This window comes from Pocillopora damicornis, chromosome 13 (assembly GCF_964200805.1).
Source record: "Pocillopora damicornis chromosome 13, jaPocDami1.2, whole genome shotgun sequence".
Classification (NCBI taxonomy): Eukaryota; Metazoa; Cnidaria; class Anthozoa; order Scleractinia; family Pocilloporidae; genus Pocillopora; species Pocillopora damicornis.
Genome location: NC_142682.1, coordinates 10,028,148 through 10,046,578, shown reverse-complemented (window position 1 = coordinate 10,046,578; position 18,431 = coordinate 10,028,148). Strand labels below are relative to the sequence as shown.

The 18,431-nt window shown below is 42.4% G+C and overlaps 2 protein-coding genes across 2 annotated transcripts; both read right to left on the bottom strand.

The window, feature by feature from the left end:
• Positions 1-2,615, bottom strand: LOC149035419 (uncharacterized). Its single transcript, XM_089191282.1, has 2 exons — positions 883-2,615; positions 1-4 (listed from the first exon to the last, which is right to left on the bottom strand). The coding sequence occupies exons 1-2, from the start codon at positions 2,613-2,615 to the stop codon at positions 1-3; spliced, it is 1,737 nt and encodes a 578-aa protein (XP_089047408.1).
• Positions 2,616-4,669: 2,054 nt separating this feature from the next.
• Positions 4,670-5,260, bottom strand: LOC113666525 (uncharacterized). Its single transcript, XM_027182311.2, has one exon. It carries the CDS (start codon positions 5,258-5,260, stop codon positions 4,670-4,672), a length of 591 nt encoding a protein of 196 aa, XP_027038112.2.
• Positions 5,261-18,431: the final 13,171 nt, after the last annotated feature.

The following is an 18,431-nucleotide window of genomic DNA, read 5'->3' as shown; positions in this document are numbered from 1 at the left end:
CTAACTAGAACACCGGAAGTAATAATAAATAATAACAATGACAATCTTTAATGAGGAAACTTTTTCACTAAAAAGTGGTTTACAAAAAGGACCTCGAAAATTAAAAATTAAAAATTTTTCAATGAATGAAAATGCTAAAAGATGCTACTAAAAACTAATGTATCTTATGTGTAATACAAAACTTAAATCAATGAATTAAAAATCTGACGCTTCAAAATATTTACATTATCAGAGGCTTGTATAGTTTTGTCCAGCGAGTTAAAATCACTTACAGCATGATAGCCAGTTCTTTGTTTACCCCAGTTTCTTTTAACGGATGGAATTTTGAGGTTTGCTTTATTTCTTGTGTTGTAACTATGCTGTTCTTGCTGAGTGACTAATGTTAATTCGTGATGCGTGAGACCATTAAGACATTTATATACATGTACGCATCGGCGCTGGAAGCGCCTTTTTTCTAGTGTTAACCACTTCAGTGTAGTTAACGCATTAGACGCAGAGGAATACAGTGTTATTTTAGCCGCCTTATTTTGAAGCACTTGCAAACTAGACATTAAAGTTACATTATGTTTGTCTCCCCAAACTAAATCAGCATACTCGAATAAGGGCATAACAAGGCTTTTATAAAAAAGGATGCGCGCCTTAAATGGTAACAAATGCTTAATGCGTCTAAGTAGGCCAAGCCTTTGATTAACTTTCCCTGCCATGTATTCGACATGATTTGTCCACGAAAAATCAGACGATATTAAGATTCCAAGATATTTAAAACAAGTAACATTGTTTATACAATGATCAAAGATTGAAACAGTTAGAGCTTTTTTCCTCTGTAACTTCTTGTTACTGCCTATAAGCATGCATTTGGTTTTGTCCAGATTCAGTGTTAACTTATGTTCATTCAGCCATTTCGCCACAGCCAGGAGGTCTTGGTTGAGCTTTTCAGTCAGCTCCTGAGAGGAAGACCCATAGCAGTAGATCACCGTGTCATCTGCATAAAGTGATGCTTGACAGGCATCTAGAACGTTTGGCAAATCGTTAATGTAGATGACAAATAGCAGAGGACCCAGAATACTTCCCTGAGGGACCCCATGGGTAACTGGCAATTCATCAGACAACTCATTCCCACAACATGTGCGCTGTTTCCTGTCAGTAATGTAAGAGCGGAACCACTGAAGCAAGTTCTCACATGAACCAATTTTGGAAAGCTTGCGTAACAAAATCCGATGGTCCACGGTGTCGAAAGCCTTGGTTAAATCCAAAAACACGGCCCCACACAGTTTACCTTGTTCCATGTTCAATAAGACTTCATCAGCAAATGATGTCAAAGCAGATTCAGTAGAGAGCCCCTTCCTGAATCCAAACTGTTTCCTTGTGAGAAGGTTGTTAATAACCAAGTACTGGTACAACTGGGAATGCACGGCTTTCTCGAGAATTTTACTGAGTGTCGGTAAAATAGAGATAGGTCGATAGTTCGATGCATTTGACCGGTCGCCTGATTTAAACAAGGCTGTAATTTTTGAGCATTTCCACAATTTAGGAAATTCACCAGTAAGAATCGATCGATTCAACAGCTTAGTGATGGAGGGAGTGATTGTATTAGCAGAGCTCTTGAGTAGTCTAGCACTAATTTTGTCCAAACCAATTGCTTTATTTGTCTTCAAAGAGGTAAGCTGCTGAAGCACAAACGATTCCTCTAGTTCAGTTAACTGGAACTGAGACAACGGTTGTTCTAAAACCAAGTTGCAATTCAACCAGGTAGTCGTTATTTTGTCAGCTAGGCGCTTGCCTATGGATGCAAAGAAGCTATTCAAAGCAACAGCAATGGATTTGGAAGTGGTGTGCTGAATGCCATCGGAAATGATGCACTGAACCTTTTCTGAGGATGAATTACGATTGCATGCTTCGTTTACAGCTTTCCACATTTTGCCGTGATCTCCTCTGGCTTCCTCGATCATGTCACAGTAATATTTCGACTTAGCAGATTTTACTAAGTGGTTTACTTTGTTCCTCAGTTTCCTGTAAGTGTTCCAGTGCTTTTCTGAGTTCGATTTACGTGCTTTACGATGATACCAGTCTCGATCTCTCATTGATTCGCTAATTTTGCTATTCATCCAAGGAAGAGGTGTTCCCTTCACACGTCGTCGTTTGACAGGTGCATGATCGTCTGCAACTTCTGAAAACAGTTTGTTCCAAGTTAATAAAGCGTCATCGATATTGTTTTCATTGTCAACGACGTGCCAAGGAACATTCCTAAGATCTTCGTTAAATGAATTCGCATCGAAATTCTTGTAAGAGCGATACTGAAACATTCTTGGATGTGCTTTTGTGTGCACACCAGTCTTTAGAATGCAAAACACCAGGTAATGGTCGCTCAATGGAAACGGAACAACACCAGATTTAACAATGCGATGTTCATTATTGACAAAAATCAGGTCAATCAAGGTCCGTGAGGTGTCAGATATTCGAGTAGGCTCTTTTATCAGCTGTGTGAAGTCAAAAGCGCGCGAGAAGTTGAGAAGTAGTTGTTTGTCTTTCTTGGGCAATTTTGAATTAGGCATCATGTTTGCGTTTAGATCTCCTAAAATGACCACATCCGATTTTTCAAGATCAACAGCAGGCATACTATCTCGCAGAGACGAAATAAAAGTGCGGAGATTGGCATCTGGTGCTCTATAAGCGCAACATAATAACGTTGGCTTACATTTATCTCAAATTAACTCAATCCATAAACATTCCTGTCCACCAGTATTGATATCATTCCGCAAACGAAACGCCAAATCTTCTCTTACATACGTAGCAACTCCGCCATATCCCTCTTTATTGCCAGTGCGATCTAACCTTATGCACACAAATCCAGGGAGTTTTATTTCAGCATCACTTGTTGAGGAATCCAGCCAAGTCTCGGACAGAGTTAGCACGTCAAAAGTTTTGTTGTTAATTCCCTCAAGACGCAGAGAGTCGGTTTTGTTTGCGAGACTTCGTATATTCAAGTGAGCAATCTTGAGACCTCTAGTGGACTTGATATCAGCAAATGTCTGGTAGCCTGGATTAATCTCAATGTCACCAGCAAGAGCAATAAGAGTCAAAGCAAAACAGGCACGATGAAAAAGCTTACAAAGCATAACACTCTTTAGTCGTCCATTAGACTCTTGCCTCCGGGTCGGTTCGTTTCGATGAAATGAAGCACCAGCAACTTCAGCCCTGCAATTCATCTGGGAAACAAAATACGTCTCTCTATCGTTAAGCAAAGTGTTCTCATGTACATCTGAGAACCTGAAGAACTCCAAAGTGATGTAAATACAGAGAAACACACATAAATTTGCGGAGAGCTTGAAACCGCGTCCGAACGCCATGATAAAAGTATCACCTCCATTGTGGAGGTGATACTTCATTGTGTGATGTAATAGGCGACTAATCCAACAGTTTCCATTAAGTGAGCATGTGTTCTTCTGTTGGCAGCTGCAAGGTTTGGTGTCTTTTGTGTTGGTGTTATCTGCAGTGTCATCGATGTGTTTGGATGAATTGGATAAAATCTCTCCTAACAGAAGCTTGGAAAATTTGACTTCAGATATTTTGAGGTCATTTAAGCTATGTTTGCGGCAAATGAACATCAAGACCAATTGAAGAGCCAAGAAAATCACGACCAGAGAAAATACCAACCAATCCAGGGGATACGTTACAGAGGCAGCACAAAACACAAAATATTTATTCAAAATAAAGACGAAAGAGCTTGCTCGAAACGAGATAAATGAAAATTATAACTAGAAATAGCCGCCTAATGATACGAAGGCAGTGACTAAGTAACACACACAAAGGCATAAGATCATAGCAAGAGAAACGCTACCTTGCATGAATGGGGCAAGCTACAAAAGTGAAAACAAGCGAATACAACTTAAATATCAGTCCCTATATGCCAGTGGCTTGAAACAAAACTTAAGAAATTAACTCGGGATGTACGCCAGACATGGACAGTGAATAGTGAAAGGGTGTACGATGCGACAACTAAAAATCAGCGCAAGAGAAAGACTATCCAAGGGAATCAAATGGCACAAAGGCCAACTGTAACACAAATGTCACAAATTTAAAGTCACGCATTTACATGGCTCCCCTGAAACACCAACGTGTTTCACTACAAATAGGCAAATTAGCTAAAGGGAAATAAACATTATAAAAAGTCTTAAGTGTTCTTGCTTAAAACTATCAAATGATCAGCAAAGTCAATGGCTCCTCGGCTGGGATACACCCCAGGATTTGCTCTCATAGTCATCTTTAGACATCAACAGGACAAGCTTCTGAACTGGACACTCCAGGAACTTCACTTCCTTGACTCTCCTTATTTCTTATCAGACAGGCATCTGCTAGCACTAACTTCACCGTGCAAACGCGTCCATCAGAACTTCGGTTGACTGCACAAACACGCGCCAGCTGCCAATGACTGCTGGGAGTGTTATCATCTTTAATGATCATGATGTCGTCCACACCCACATCTTTCTGGGACATTGTCCACTTCTGACGTTGTTGTAAGCTAAGCAGGTATTCTTTCCACCATCATGACCAGAAATTGTTGGCCAAATGTTGGACATGCCTCCAACGCTTTCTGCAGAACTTGTCCGCGGGAAAACACCAGGAGGCGAGAGAACAACTTTCGTCTTCATAGTGAGCAAGTGGTTGGGTGTCAAGGGCTCAGCGAACCTGGGTCATTTAAGAGATCAACTGTCAATGGACAGCTATTAATGATGGCCTCCACCTCGCACATGAACATTTTAAGTGACTTGTTCTCCAGCCGTAGGCCATTGTTCTGAAGAAGTGGGGACAGGACGTGGGGACAGCACTCCCAAACTCCACCCATGTGGCTAGAAGACGGAACATTCATAGCAAAGGTGAACCAATCACAATTCCCCAGAAGTAATTCTGTTTTGATGTGTTCGTGGTCGAGTTCTGCAAGTGCAGCCTTTAACTCATGCTTGGCGCCAACAAAATTCGTTCCCTGGTCACTTCGTAGTTGGCAAATCAGCCCTCTGCGGCATGTAAAACGACAAAGTGCATTTATAAAGGCATCCGTTTCAAGTGAAGTGGAAGTCTCCAAATGAATGGCTCTTGAAGCTAAGCATGTAAACAGAACTCTGTACTTCTTCATTTCTTTTCTGCCTTCTTTGACGGAAAAGGGGCCAAAGTAGTCCACTACACAAAACGTGAAAGGTGGAGCAGGTTCTAGTCGGTCCTCTGGCAGATCTGCCATCTTCTGCTCTACCACTGCAGAACACATCTTTCTTCAGACCACACAGCTCCAGGTGTAGCTTCCAAATGCACTTGTTCCACCCACGATCCAATAACCATTGCCTCTTATCTCATTCAAAGTCATGCCCCGCTCTTGATGCTTTATCTTCTCGTGAAAGTACCGTGGCTTCTTCGAGGTAGGATCACAGGGAACTTGACTTCAAACCGGAGTGAAGCATTTCTAAGGTGGCTGCCAACACGTAGTATTCCCTGCGAGTCAAGGAAGGGATCCAGCTTATGTAGGGAGGATTGCTTTGGACTAAACTTTATCTCTGCTGGTGCAGCCAATCTGTCTTCAAGTAATTTAACATGTTGTGAGGACTTCAACAACTTAAGCTCCTCAGGAAAGGTGTTACACTGGATGGACTTGATGATGACAGTCTCTGCTTCTTGAAGATCTTGCACTTGAAGCATGGCCTTCTTATTGCTGACCCTGGGCTCTGCAAAGGCTTGCTCTCGTACCCTTTGAAGATACAGAAGACTTAAGGCAATGGCTCTTCTGGGATGGAACCAATCAGAAAAGTATTCCAAACAGTCTGTAATCTACGGCTCCTTCTTCGTCTACCTTGTAGGTGAGGCAGTGACTTTCCTGACCTCAGGATTACATGGCAGTACTTGGCTAGGATCTGGCAAAACTTTCTCATCGAAGGGCCATTCATTCTCCTTCTGCCACAAGAATGCAGGTCCCGTAGACCACTTCAAAGTAACGAGAGTATTTGGACTGGGATTGCGGGAGGTGTCATCTGCCAGGTTTAGCTTAGCTTCAACGTATTTCCGCTGATCCACTGAAGTCGAGTCTTGAATGAGCTGAACTCGATTGGCAACAAAAACATCGAACCTACGACTTTCATTGGCAATGTAGGCCAAAACAACCTTGCTGTCAGACCAAAAGAACTCTTGAACGTCATCAAGGCTTAGCTCCTGATGTATCTGTTGGCTTACCTTCACAGAAGTCACTGCGGCTTGTAATTCAAGGCGTGGAATTGTGACAGGCTTGGGGGGGCACTCACAACTTGCCAGCTACAAAGGCACAATGGATTCTGCCAGAATCATCTTGAAGCCTCAGATAACTAAATTGACCGTAACCCTTAGTGCTGGCATCAGAGAAATGGTGCAGCTCTTTCTTTACTACTGTTCCAAAATCATCAGGTTTAAAGCATCTGGGAATTGAAAAGTGCTGAAGAACATGAAGCTCGGTCCACCATCTTTCCCATCTTGCTCTGATCACCTCGGGTATTATTGGCTTGTTCCAATCCACACCATTGCAGCACAAATCTTGTAGAAAACTCTTTCCTTCTAATAGCACTGGTGCAATAAAACCAAGCAGGTCAAAAATAGAACTGACGGTGGAGAGGATTCCTCTTCTTGTGCAAGGACGGTCTTTCAATACTATACAAAATTGGAAAGTGTCTGACCGAATGCACCACTGAACACCAAGTGCTCATTCCATGAGTAACTTGTCAAGGTCGAGGTTTATGCTCTTGAGGTCATCAGCTCTGTCAATCACTGAGATGTTCTTTATAAGCTCCTTCCTGTTGGAAACAAACTTCTGCAGGTTGAAACCTCTTCTGCACATTTCTTTAACCAACTTGATCAAATGGTTTGCCTCCTCAATCATGGCACAGGACTTTAATCCATCATCCACATAGAAGTCATTCCGCAGAAAGTCAGCAGCAGCTGATCCGAATTTACACTCGCTATCTTGCGCAGTCTTTTTCAAAGCAAAATTGGCACAACCAGGAGATGAGGTTGCACCAAAAAGGTGCACAGTCATTCAGCTCTCAATTGGATCCTTTGAAGAGTCTCAATTTTCCCACCACAGGAAGCGCAGTAGATCCCAGTACTCTTCGGCAATGTACACTTGGGCAATGTACACTTGATAGAACATGGACTCAATGTCACACATTAACCCCACCTGCCCTTGACGGAATCTGTTCAGGACACCTGTAAGAGTGCTTGTTAAGTCTGGGCCTTGTGACAGGTGTTTATTCAGAGACTCTCCCTTGAACTCTGTGGCACAGTCAAAAAGAACGCGAATCTTCATTGGTTTCTTCGGATGGTATACTCCATGATGTGGGATGTACCAGACGTTTCATTGTTCCGTATCTGACAACGAAGAAGCACCTTCAGACAAAGTTTGATGCTACACTGGTTTGCAGATTTAATAAATGTAACCAAAGAAGTTACAATTCATAGACCCAACGTTTCGACACTCCTGTCTAGTGCCTTCATCAAGGGTGATCTAGGCGCTGCAACAAGAAATCCTTTTATATGATCACTAATTAGCGGCCTTTTTTTCTGACGAGGTGTTAGTAGGCGTCAGGAAGCAGACCGCCATCGTCACGATTTAAAGGAGCGTGGGCGGAGTTAATGTGCCAAGCCTCCAAACAAAAGCGCTGGTGGTAACGCCGATTAGTGGTGATAATTTTAGAATTATCCCACCCAATTGTATGTTTGGTTAGGCAAGTATGCTCCAATAAAGCTGAATTTTCCTTTTTGCAAAGAAAAACCGCTTTTTGGTGCTCTTTTAACCGTGTACCAAACTGGCGTTTGGTCTGTCTGATGTATTCGTTGTCACAGTCATTGCAAGGAATAGAATAAATGGCGTCGGTTCGTTGTTCTTTCGTGACAGGATCCTTGGGTTTGGCGAAATATGCCCCAAAGTCTGAAAAGGTTTTTGAGCAACTTTAATGTTGTGGCTATTCAAAATTCTCTTGATGGGCTCAGTAACACCCTGTAGGTAAGGAATAACAGCAAAACCAGTCGCTGGTTCCCTTTCATCAAGAGCGTTACTATTTGTAACTGGTTTTTGGCAGTTACGGAGAAAAGTTTTTGTATAGCCATTTGCCTTTAGGACATTGGAAACATATTTCCTCTCCTCAGCCTTCGAATCGAGTGATGATAGTAGACAGTCAGCCCTCCTAAATAAATTCTTGGCTACAGACTTTTTATGGCAAATAGGATGGTGAGAATCGAAAGTGAGGTATTTGTCTGTGTGGGTGGGTTTACGGTAGACACTTGTCTCTAAATTACCCTGAACCCCTCTGGATACATTTAAATCAAGAAAGGGCAAATGTCTATCCTTTTCACGTTCGAGGGTGAATTGGATCGACGGCTCTACTGAATTCAAATGCGACAAGAGGCGCTCGGCTTCATTTCCGGATACCGCAGAAATAACATCATTGACATATCGTTTCCAGAAAAAGGGTTTAACCGGTGAAGTGGCTAAGGCCCTTTGTTCCAGGTCTTCCATTACCATGTTAGCAATGACAGCAGAAACAGGCGAAGCCATCGCTGTACCCAAAACTTGTAGATAGTATGTGCCGTTATATGTAAATTGCGTGGTTTTAAAGCAAAAAGACAGCAGATAAATAATATCCTCCACAGGCAAAGAAGTTCTTTGTCCTAGGGATCATATAAAAGGACTTCTTGTTGCAGTGCTTAGATGACCCCTGATGAAGGCACTCGACAGGAGTGTCGAAACGTTGGGTCTATGAATTGTAACTTCTTTGGTTACATTCATTAAATCTGCAAAACAGTGTAGCATCAAACTATGTCTGATTGTCCACCTGGTTGCCGTGTGAACCTTAATATATTTTGAAGAAGCACCTTGTTTCACCTTTTCGGCAAAACCCTTCTCTATCATATTCTCCATGAAGGTGACATAGTTGTCACGAGTTGATTCAGGGGTATTCTGGTTGCTAGATTCTTCTTTATACGTAGGGTCATGAAGTGGAGTTGGATGCTGCCTGCCGCATTTCTCGCAATTTAACCTAGCTCGACAGTTTTTCGATTGATGACCCCTTTTCAGGCATCCAAAGCAGAGGCCTTTCGATCTAACCAGTGCCAGGCGCTCATCAATGCTCTTCCCGCTTAGTTCTCCACACTTGTGAGGTGGGTGGTTACTGCCGCAGAAGACACACAAACTTTGCTGTTTTGGCTCTCGCTTTGCATTAGACCTTCCTCTGCTCTCGCTAGGCAGGGTACGAGAGGAAAACAATGCAAAACTGTTACCTACCTGACTTCTCTTTACTTGACTTCTGTCAGGCACTTTGTTTTTGTTACTTTTCAACACTTCAGGAGAAAAAACCGGATCATTTGCGAGATCTGCTTCTTTGACAAATTCTTCTAGATTATGGAAGGATACCGTTCTCTCCTTTTCTTCAGGACATCATGTGCTTGGCAACACCACCTGGAGCCTGACTTGAGGGGTAGTTTTGTGCTTATTTCCTGTAGTAACCTTGTTGAATTTAGATCTGCCATGTACTTCATGGACTGCATGGCCCCTTCACTACGGACACGAAAATCAGAGAGATCTTGAAGACCAGAGCTATCTCCGATGATTTGCCGCCAATTTTGCAGTTTAGCTTTGTAAGCTTCGGCTACTCAAAATGGGTTGCCAAAGTGCTGAGCCAAGAGCTTACGAGCTTCTTCATAACCTTTGTCAGAATCCCAGGTCAAGAAACCTTTCACGACTTCATGGGCTTTGGCGGAAGTATACTTGCTCGAAAAATACAGTTTATCCTTTTCTGAGTCAACTTTCTTCTCCATCATGACATCGAAGGCAGCTATGAATGTCGGATAATCGAAATAACTTTCTTTAAAGACAGGCGGTTCTTGAGAAGGAAGCGTACTGGCTCTTTGCTGGTTTACAATTAGAGCGATTAATTCAGCTTGTTTCGCTTAGAGACTGACTATTTGTTTAAAAGTTGCTTCTTGATGTGTTGTTGGCTTGTCTCACTCTGGAGTGAAATTGTTATCTTGACTAGCAGCTTCTCTTATTGGCAGCATCAACGGCGTGAAAGGAAGTGCTTCCGGTCTCAACAATGAAGGTTCATGTTTTATGACAGTTTTTGCGACATTGAATTTAGCTTCGCAGAGACTTTGTTCAAATCTCTCGTCAGATTTCATATCTTTGCGAACTATGCCTCTTTTCACTTCTTCGTTCATGACCAATTTGATAGCTTCCTCTTCAGCATCTGTCAAGGTGATCTCCCTTTCCAGCTGAATTCTTCTTAAATTGGTTTCCTGATCCAGGTACTTCATTTCGACCTTTAGCTTTGCTGCTCAGGTCACCGCCTCTGCTCTCTTTGACATGACCAACAACCTAGAAGATCTTAAAGAACCTGAAACCCTTGATCTTGCAGAATGGCTTGATTCAATTTCTTGCCTACTAGATTCGAATTCTTCATGCTCTCGTTGTTCAACTGAACAAAGGATTTCAGATAGTCGCACTAGACATTCGATAAACTCCCGATCACACAAATCGAAATATCGGTAAGTGGCACCTTTAGCGCTTTCATCATCAAGTAACTCGTCATACGATTGGTATGCCTGGTTAAGTTCCTCTTTAATTACATCCAGGATTTGTCTTTCCTTTTCTAATTCTTCAGTACTCGGGTGGGAGTCGAGCAATGAGTAAATTCTTCCAACATGTTTACGCAACTTGTTTTCCACTCCTTGTTTCTTTAAAGTGCAAACTTCCAATCGATAGGCTCTGCCTTTGTCAGTCAAAGTCCGCTCATGCAGTTCTCTCGAATTTGGAGGATCGTGTTTCCTGACACGAGGACTATTGGCTTTGTCTAAACTAAGATCTCTTAGATTGCATAGTTCATTTGGAATTTCAACTTCTGCTTGTTTCTTCTCCAATGAGAGAATCTTTTGAACTGTAGCTCGAGGCGATTGACTACCACTATCGCTCATCCTCAACGAACTTTAATTCCAGCCAAAGGCGTCAATTGGTGATATTTTACTGCTGCGGCAAACAAACATCAAGACCGAATGAAGAGCCAAGAAAATCACGACCAGAGAAAATACCAAACAATCCAGGGGATACGTTACAGAGACATAGTTTTAATCAATGTCGTAAACTGTAAGGGAATCAAAAAAGGGACTTATACAATCGATTGTATTCAATTAAAAACGTGGCGACTTAACAGCGTAAATGAGTCTAACATAATAAAGGAACTAATAAATGATCCAAGTGCCACAGCAAACACAAAATATATATACAAAATAAAGACAAAAGAGCTTGCTCGAAACGAGATAAAGGAAAACTATAACTAGAAATAGCCGCCTGACGATACAAAGGTGGTGACTAAGTACACACAAAGGCATAAGATCATAGCAAGAGAAACGCTACCTTGCATAAATGGGGTGAGCTACATAAGTGAAAGCAAGTGAATACAATACAATATCCGCATATATTCTATCTATATTCTATATTATCAGCACACTCTCGAAGAAGTTGGGCCGAGATTTTATCTAATCCTGTTGCTTCAGATTTACAAAGTTTAGCTAGTAAAGAAAAAACTGTTGAACAGTCAGTGGTTTTGAGTTTGAATCTATGTTCAGTCTCCTTAACATAATTTAGGTAAGATAGTGTCTCCATTCTGTTGGATGGTATTGATAAGTTTCAGTCCAATACTAGAAAAATGATCATTAAAAGCAGGCAAAAGTTCCAGCAGATCGTTAGTGCTACTATTATCTAATTTAGTCTCTTACAGAAGAGCTGTGGATTTTCCTCGAAATGAGTGCATTAATTATTCGCCAAGTCATACGGGAATTACCTTCGTTTATTGAGGTACTGGGCTAACAACTCCAGCCACCTGGCCACTTGACCCTCGGGTTCTTTGAAGCTCTGTAGCCAATTCAGTGCATTGTGATCTGTTCTGACAGTGAATGGTCTCCCATACAGATAGTGGTGGAAGTGCCTGATTGCATACGCCATGGGAAGCATCTCTTTCTTTGTTGTGCTGTAACATTGCTCATGGTTGTCCAACACACGGCTTGCATACGTGATCACTCTCTCGCTCCCATCCAGCTCTGGGGAAATGACTGCTCCGATGTCAGTCACTCGCATCACAGTTCAGGTTAGTACTGGAGCTGTCACCAATTTCTTTTTAGTGTATGGAAGGCTGTGTCACACTCTGCAGACCACCAGAACCCTTCAGTGGATTTTGCTATCAAATGGTAGAAAGGGGCAGCAATCTCTGCAAAGTCTTCAATGAACCTGCAATAGTACGAGGCAAGACCCAGGAAGCTTCTCACATCTGACACCTTGGCAGGGATGGGCCACTGCTCTACTGCTCTGATCTTGTCTGGATCGCTACACATCCCCTCAGTGGAGATCACATGACCAAAATGGGGTACTTTCGGCAGTAACAGAAGACACTTTTAGGGTTTCAGCTTCAGCCCTGCCTGGCAGAACTATTCAAAGACTTCTTGGAGCCGCCCCAAGTGTTCCTCAAAGTCCCATCCAAAAACAATGACATCTTCCAGGTAGATCAGGCACGTCTGCCACTGCAGACAAGAAAGGACGAACTCCATAAGCCTTTGGAATGTACCCGATGTATTACACAGACCAAATGCCATCACTTGAGATTCAAAGACGCCATGGCGAGTTGCAAATGCTGTCTTGTGGTCAGAGGCATTCATCTCGACTTGCCAATAGCCACTGGCCAGATCAAGGGTACTAAACAGTTTTGCACCTGTTAGTGCATCTAAAGTCTCAATTCGCGGCAGAGAGTAGGGATCCTTCCTGGTCACGTCATTCAGCTTACAATAGTCCACACAGAAACGAGTACTACCATCTTTCTTCTTGACCAGGACAATTGGTGAGGCCCACGGACTGGTAGACGGACGTACAACCCCATTCTGCAACATGTCTTTCACGTGTTGGTGCACAACCTCCTGCTGATGAAATGGTACCCACCTTATATTGGAGTGGAGTCACCTGTATCAATTTGGTGCTTCACCACACCGGTTCTACCCAGGTTTGCAGGTCCCATTGAAAAGATGTCTGCATACTCATGCAACAACGTTTTCAGCACAGTCCTTTGTTTACTGGTCAGATTCAGGGAGTCAAAGTCAAATTTGCTGAACATCTTTGGCTTCGTCTTAGGGGAGGGTGCTGCAGGTTTAGGGTGGTTGCACTAGACTGGGTCAAGGACACTTTCTTCTAACTCACTTAAGGTACCAATTGAGCTTTTCTTGTACAGGGTCACAGGAGTTGGCAATGGGTTAACCAGGGGGATTGTTACTGTTTTGTCTTTTAGGCGGGCTAATGCACAAGCAAATAAGAGATTTTGTTGTTTGACAAAACTTGGAGGTGGTTCCACCAACCCTAACAAACTATTTCATGCCGTCCAGGAACAACAACAGTCTCTGCCAAACTTATCTCAAAAACTTTGTTCACGCTATTCTTCGCCTTAACAATTTTTCCTCTAACATTTAATGATTTGGCCTCAAAATCAATTTGAAATACTCGTTAACGAGAAATGTTCTTACATCAACAACTTCTAGCAGATGAGGACAATCTTTACCTAATCTTGTTCAGAGGCAATGAAGGAAGTTCTTGATGAAAGTTACTGAGGCGACCGTCTTCTTGGCTGGGGTTCTCTGAGGTTTCATTCCAGAAACTTTAAACTTGGCCTTGGCATTTTGAAGTATCTGCGTTAGGGTTTTTCCCCTTTCTCAATGCGTTGCTTGGCTTTTAAGAGAGACGGCAAATCGGCATGACCTAGAATATCAGAATGAATATGGAAGGCACGATGAATGTCTTCCATTACTCTGATATGCTTTATCAAAGCCGATATCTTGGTACTAAACCTGACACTTTTGCTGCCTGTGTCAACGAAAAGTATTGTTCCCCTCTCAGAAATTATCCCTGTTGGGTAGGTCACTCTTGCTACATCGATGAACCCGTCCTCTGCTCCACTCGTACCATCACCGATTATTGTGTCCACTTTCTCGACTTTTTTCTTGCCATCTAAGACAGATACCTCAAGAGAAAACCATTTCAGCGTGTGTGATGTGGTGTCTGTGAAAATGACTGAATGACAGTTCAAACTCACTCCGTGAATTTGGCCGCACAAGGTAACTCCGTTTCTGGGTTTAGAATGCCCAGGCCCCCAAATGTCGCGGAATCAACAAGCAACAGCTTTTGCTGGCCCTCAACAACACACAGTCCAGTTGGATTGACGTTCGCCTTTAGGTTCATGACCGTTTGCACATTGCACTCTGGCTTAAAGTCAGCCCTCTCTACTCTTACTTTTGTTAGTTTCTTGTTCCCACTGTCAGTAACGAAAAGAATTTCATCAGGACAGCTGGTCATTGTCACCGGTGTTTTCAAGCATGGTTCCAGATCCAGCTTTATTCCCTTGCTGGTCACACTTTTCTAGTTCCTCTGTAGAGAAAAAAAGGATTGGCAGATTTCAACTCTCCTCAGCTATAATGTTAGCCATGTTGGTAATCAACGTGTACTTCATGTCTGGCGACAAATGCCTCCATCACTGCCTTTTTCATTGCCCCAACCTTAACTTGCAACTTGGATTGCAGGTCTAGGCAGTACACATATCCCCATTGTCTCGGCAGCAATGACAGTTCCACTGCTATAAGATTGGTGTAACCAGCTGCTGCTTCTTTCACTGATGCTGGGTAACGAAGACGAACTTCAGCAAGCGTTCCTTTCTGGCTATCAACAACATACAATTTACTCATGTCCTCTGTGTCTTTCACCAGGTCGACTGGAAGTTTCTGTCAATGGAGGGCCTTTTCAATTAAAAAAAATGGCGTACAATTGATTAAAATGACGTAATTGATAGCCTTTCACAAGAGTACACAAGAATTTTTGGACCATGGTGTGAAATCTGATATTTTTGTACAGGCCACCTCATTTTTATCTATCAATTTATCTATCGACAAAAACTGGCTCTTCTTCATTTTGAACTGATCGTTTATCCGATGATCCTTGATCCAATGATCCTTGATCCGGTGATCTTTGATCTGGTGATCCTTGATTCGGTGATCCTTGATTTGGTGATCCTTGATCCAGCTTTACCATGGAGCCAAATCCCCCCCGCCGTTTATCTTATTACGGCTGTTCTCATCGTTCTTGTGATACTCTGTTATTCTTCAAATAAACGTGGGCCCGAACAAGCGCAGCCATAAGTTGTGAAATTCATTGAGCTTCCTGGTTACAAATATCTTTTGATTTTCTTAGCCAACTGAGATCAAACTTGCCAGCATAACATACTCATTAAAAAAACAGCTAGCATATCTAATTAAAATACATTTCAATAAAAAACATCGTATTTTCCTTTCCTTGTCTGCATTACTAGTGACAGAATTGTGCTTGCAGTTTCACTTTTGACGTTTCACCTTGTTTTACCGCAAAACTCAACAAGAAAACCTTTTAACAATAGGGTCTTAAAAAATTGGAACGTCATCAAAAGCAATATACATTCATATTTATTATATATACATTTATAACGGCCAGAATCGTTCTAAGTACCTTTTGAGAAAAAGCATCACTGTATGGTTCTAATGAAAGAGTAAATCTAAGTCACAAGATTGTAACAGAACACGCAGCTCCTCGTCCAAACCCGAAAGGTACAGGGCTGTTGAAATGTAAACACTTCCTGAGAACTCTGGATTTTTGCTCTAGATGTGGCTTTTTGTGAAGTAGTAATATGTGTCGAGAACTCCCTGCCATAAAGCGACTGCCCTGTGTAGTCGTTCTTTCCAGTAATTCTCCTATCCATGTGGTGACAACAAGGTTGTAAGGAGAGCTCCTGTGTTTATCAGCAAATGAACTTCCACAACCTTGACAATTCCTAACGCATGGCTACAGGACCACTGCCACGTATTTGTGTGGCAAAATACCTGAATGCCACGTTACAACGGTATTAAAAGGATATTGTGGAGCTACTGGGGCTGTTTGCTGAAAGGCTAATCCTTGCTGTGGTGCTCCATTTAGGGAAATTAACTAGCTTCCACTAGGGATAGGTGACGCAAGGTGGCCTCCATTAGAGAATGATGAGTGCACAAAACCGCCATGTTGCAAGTTTTGTGCTGTTGCGCCTAGCATTGTGGCGAAATTGAGGAGCCGCAACTTGGAAGAGGTACCTTAAGGTACCAGGAGCCCATCACAGTAATGGGTTCCTGAAGGTGCTCTCCACTGCTTGAGGGTGTGGGGTGAAGGAAACCGCCATATTGTGGATATGGTGTTGAGTTATTTATCGTCGAAATTGGTAATGATGTAGGATTACGGCGCTTTTGAGTGGAAGGTGTAGCTGACGAATGCCGTGACGACGGCAGTTTCGGTTTAGCCTTGGATTTTTGCCTCTTTGCTGATTCTGTCGTGGACAGTGCGATGCATTTCCTGGCCCTGTCGCTTGGCTTTATTGACCTGACAAGCATGTTACTTTTTTTTCTGATCGGCATAAGATGGGCCTTTCCCACCTAGTGCAGCAACCGATTGACAATCTTTGAGCTCATTGTCTGAGAAGAAAGAGTCTCGAGTGTCCGCAAGCCAAACATCAAGCAATCGATAAATTAGGCCGGTCCCTATAAACCCACCCAGCGTGAATGAATTCTGCTTGATTCATTCTCAGCACATCTCGTGGTGCAAATGCGCAAAAAATAAAAACCTCGTCTTGCGTGCCACCACGAGACCCAAGATGACAAAAATGCCCACTCTTACCTTGCTGCAATAAGACTCATTAATCTCGGCTTTAGTTGACTCATAGTATGCAGCTTCTGTTGCGCTAAATAAGAGGTTGTCGCAAAGGGTCATAAACTTGGCTACACTGTCGGTGTCTAACTTTCTGGCCCTGCCATCCCGGAGGGCGTCTGAATTACAGTAGTTCTTTATGTCATAAACCTTCAGGTCATCAATGCCCTCAGGTAGCCACCCTACTGTTTCTACTTCTACACCTACCCACATTATAACTGCAATTTTCTTTGCTCCTTCCTGCCAATTTCACTGTCTTCATTGTCCGAATCGGTGTTGCCTGTTTTCACAGCGTCAATATCATGGGTTGAGCCACCACTCATAAGAAACATACAGAGTCAGCATGTGAAATGCTGCCTATTTAAAAGAAGTGAGAACAGCAATATTTGCACACATTTTACATTTTTCCCCCCAAGAATAACTAAGAATCAAGTCTTTAGCTGCATCTCGTGTTCAAAACATTCCGAATGGCGTTAAATGTGTGCATTCATGACAGACTTGACAACAAGCGTGAAATCAGAGCGCACTCATGCGAAACCACCTTACGCACAGGCGATTACAACAGCAAAAAAAATCAAGAAAATAAATAATAATAATAATGATGATAATAATAATAATATCAATAAATGATAACAATAATAATAATAATAATAACACCAACAACAAGAATTTTTTCGTACCTTCGAAAGTGGGTTTGTACAATTGCTCAGTAGAGTCAAAGTCCAAGTCGGAGATGCAAACATTTGAATTGATGGTAACAGTAAAACGGAACAAGAACAATCGTAGAGTTAACTACTTGTAAATGAACTGTAATTGTGCATGGAACTCCACGGCATTTCAGGAAAGATCAAACAAGAGAGTACGAACTGATGATGACTGTTGAGCGGATTTTGTACTCAGGGATGAGATGAAAATTAACACGAGGCACAAGAGAGCGGCTAGTATCGCAATAGTTGTATTAACATGTCCGCTTTAATACAGGGTGTCCGCTCAATACAGGTTTCAGTGTATTTAAGGGCCTCTCACCTCAACCCCCCCCATATCCACCCGTGTGGAACCATGTCCCTTGTACCACATTGACGTCATCAATTTTAACCCTCATAGACAATTTTGACACCCAACTTGAGCAGAGAAGATAGAACTTTCAAACTGTTCACAAATGAAGCCCAGTGAATGCCCACGAAAAGAAAAAACGGGGAGAAAGCGAATGGTGAAAGGGACAGCGTCACTATTTGTACGTACGCACACGCGCATACTTTGAACGCTGTAATAATGAATTGGCATCGGCAACAAACGCCAGCGCAGTGCTTGATTTGTAAGCAACATTTTGTGAAGTTTTTTTTGTGCCGAATTGTGAGCAGAAAACGGATCGACTAGCTTCACCGTGCGAATGGGTTTATAAGGAAAATGATCTATTTTAAACGATTAAAAAACGCACAGATAAGTGTGAGAGGGTGTCACATCACCTTACAAGGAGTTTGGTCTTGCCAGGTCAACGACTTCGCTTATAGACGGCTGTACCTCCTTATTTTAAAAGTCAAAGGATAAGAAATTAGTGCAAAAAGCAGTTACAAGCTGAACAGCAAAGTAAACTACCAAACTGTCGTGCATTTTGTTTCTTTCAACTTGCCTCCCATTTAAGCAA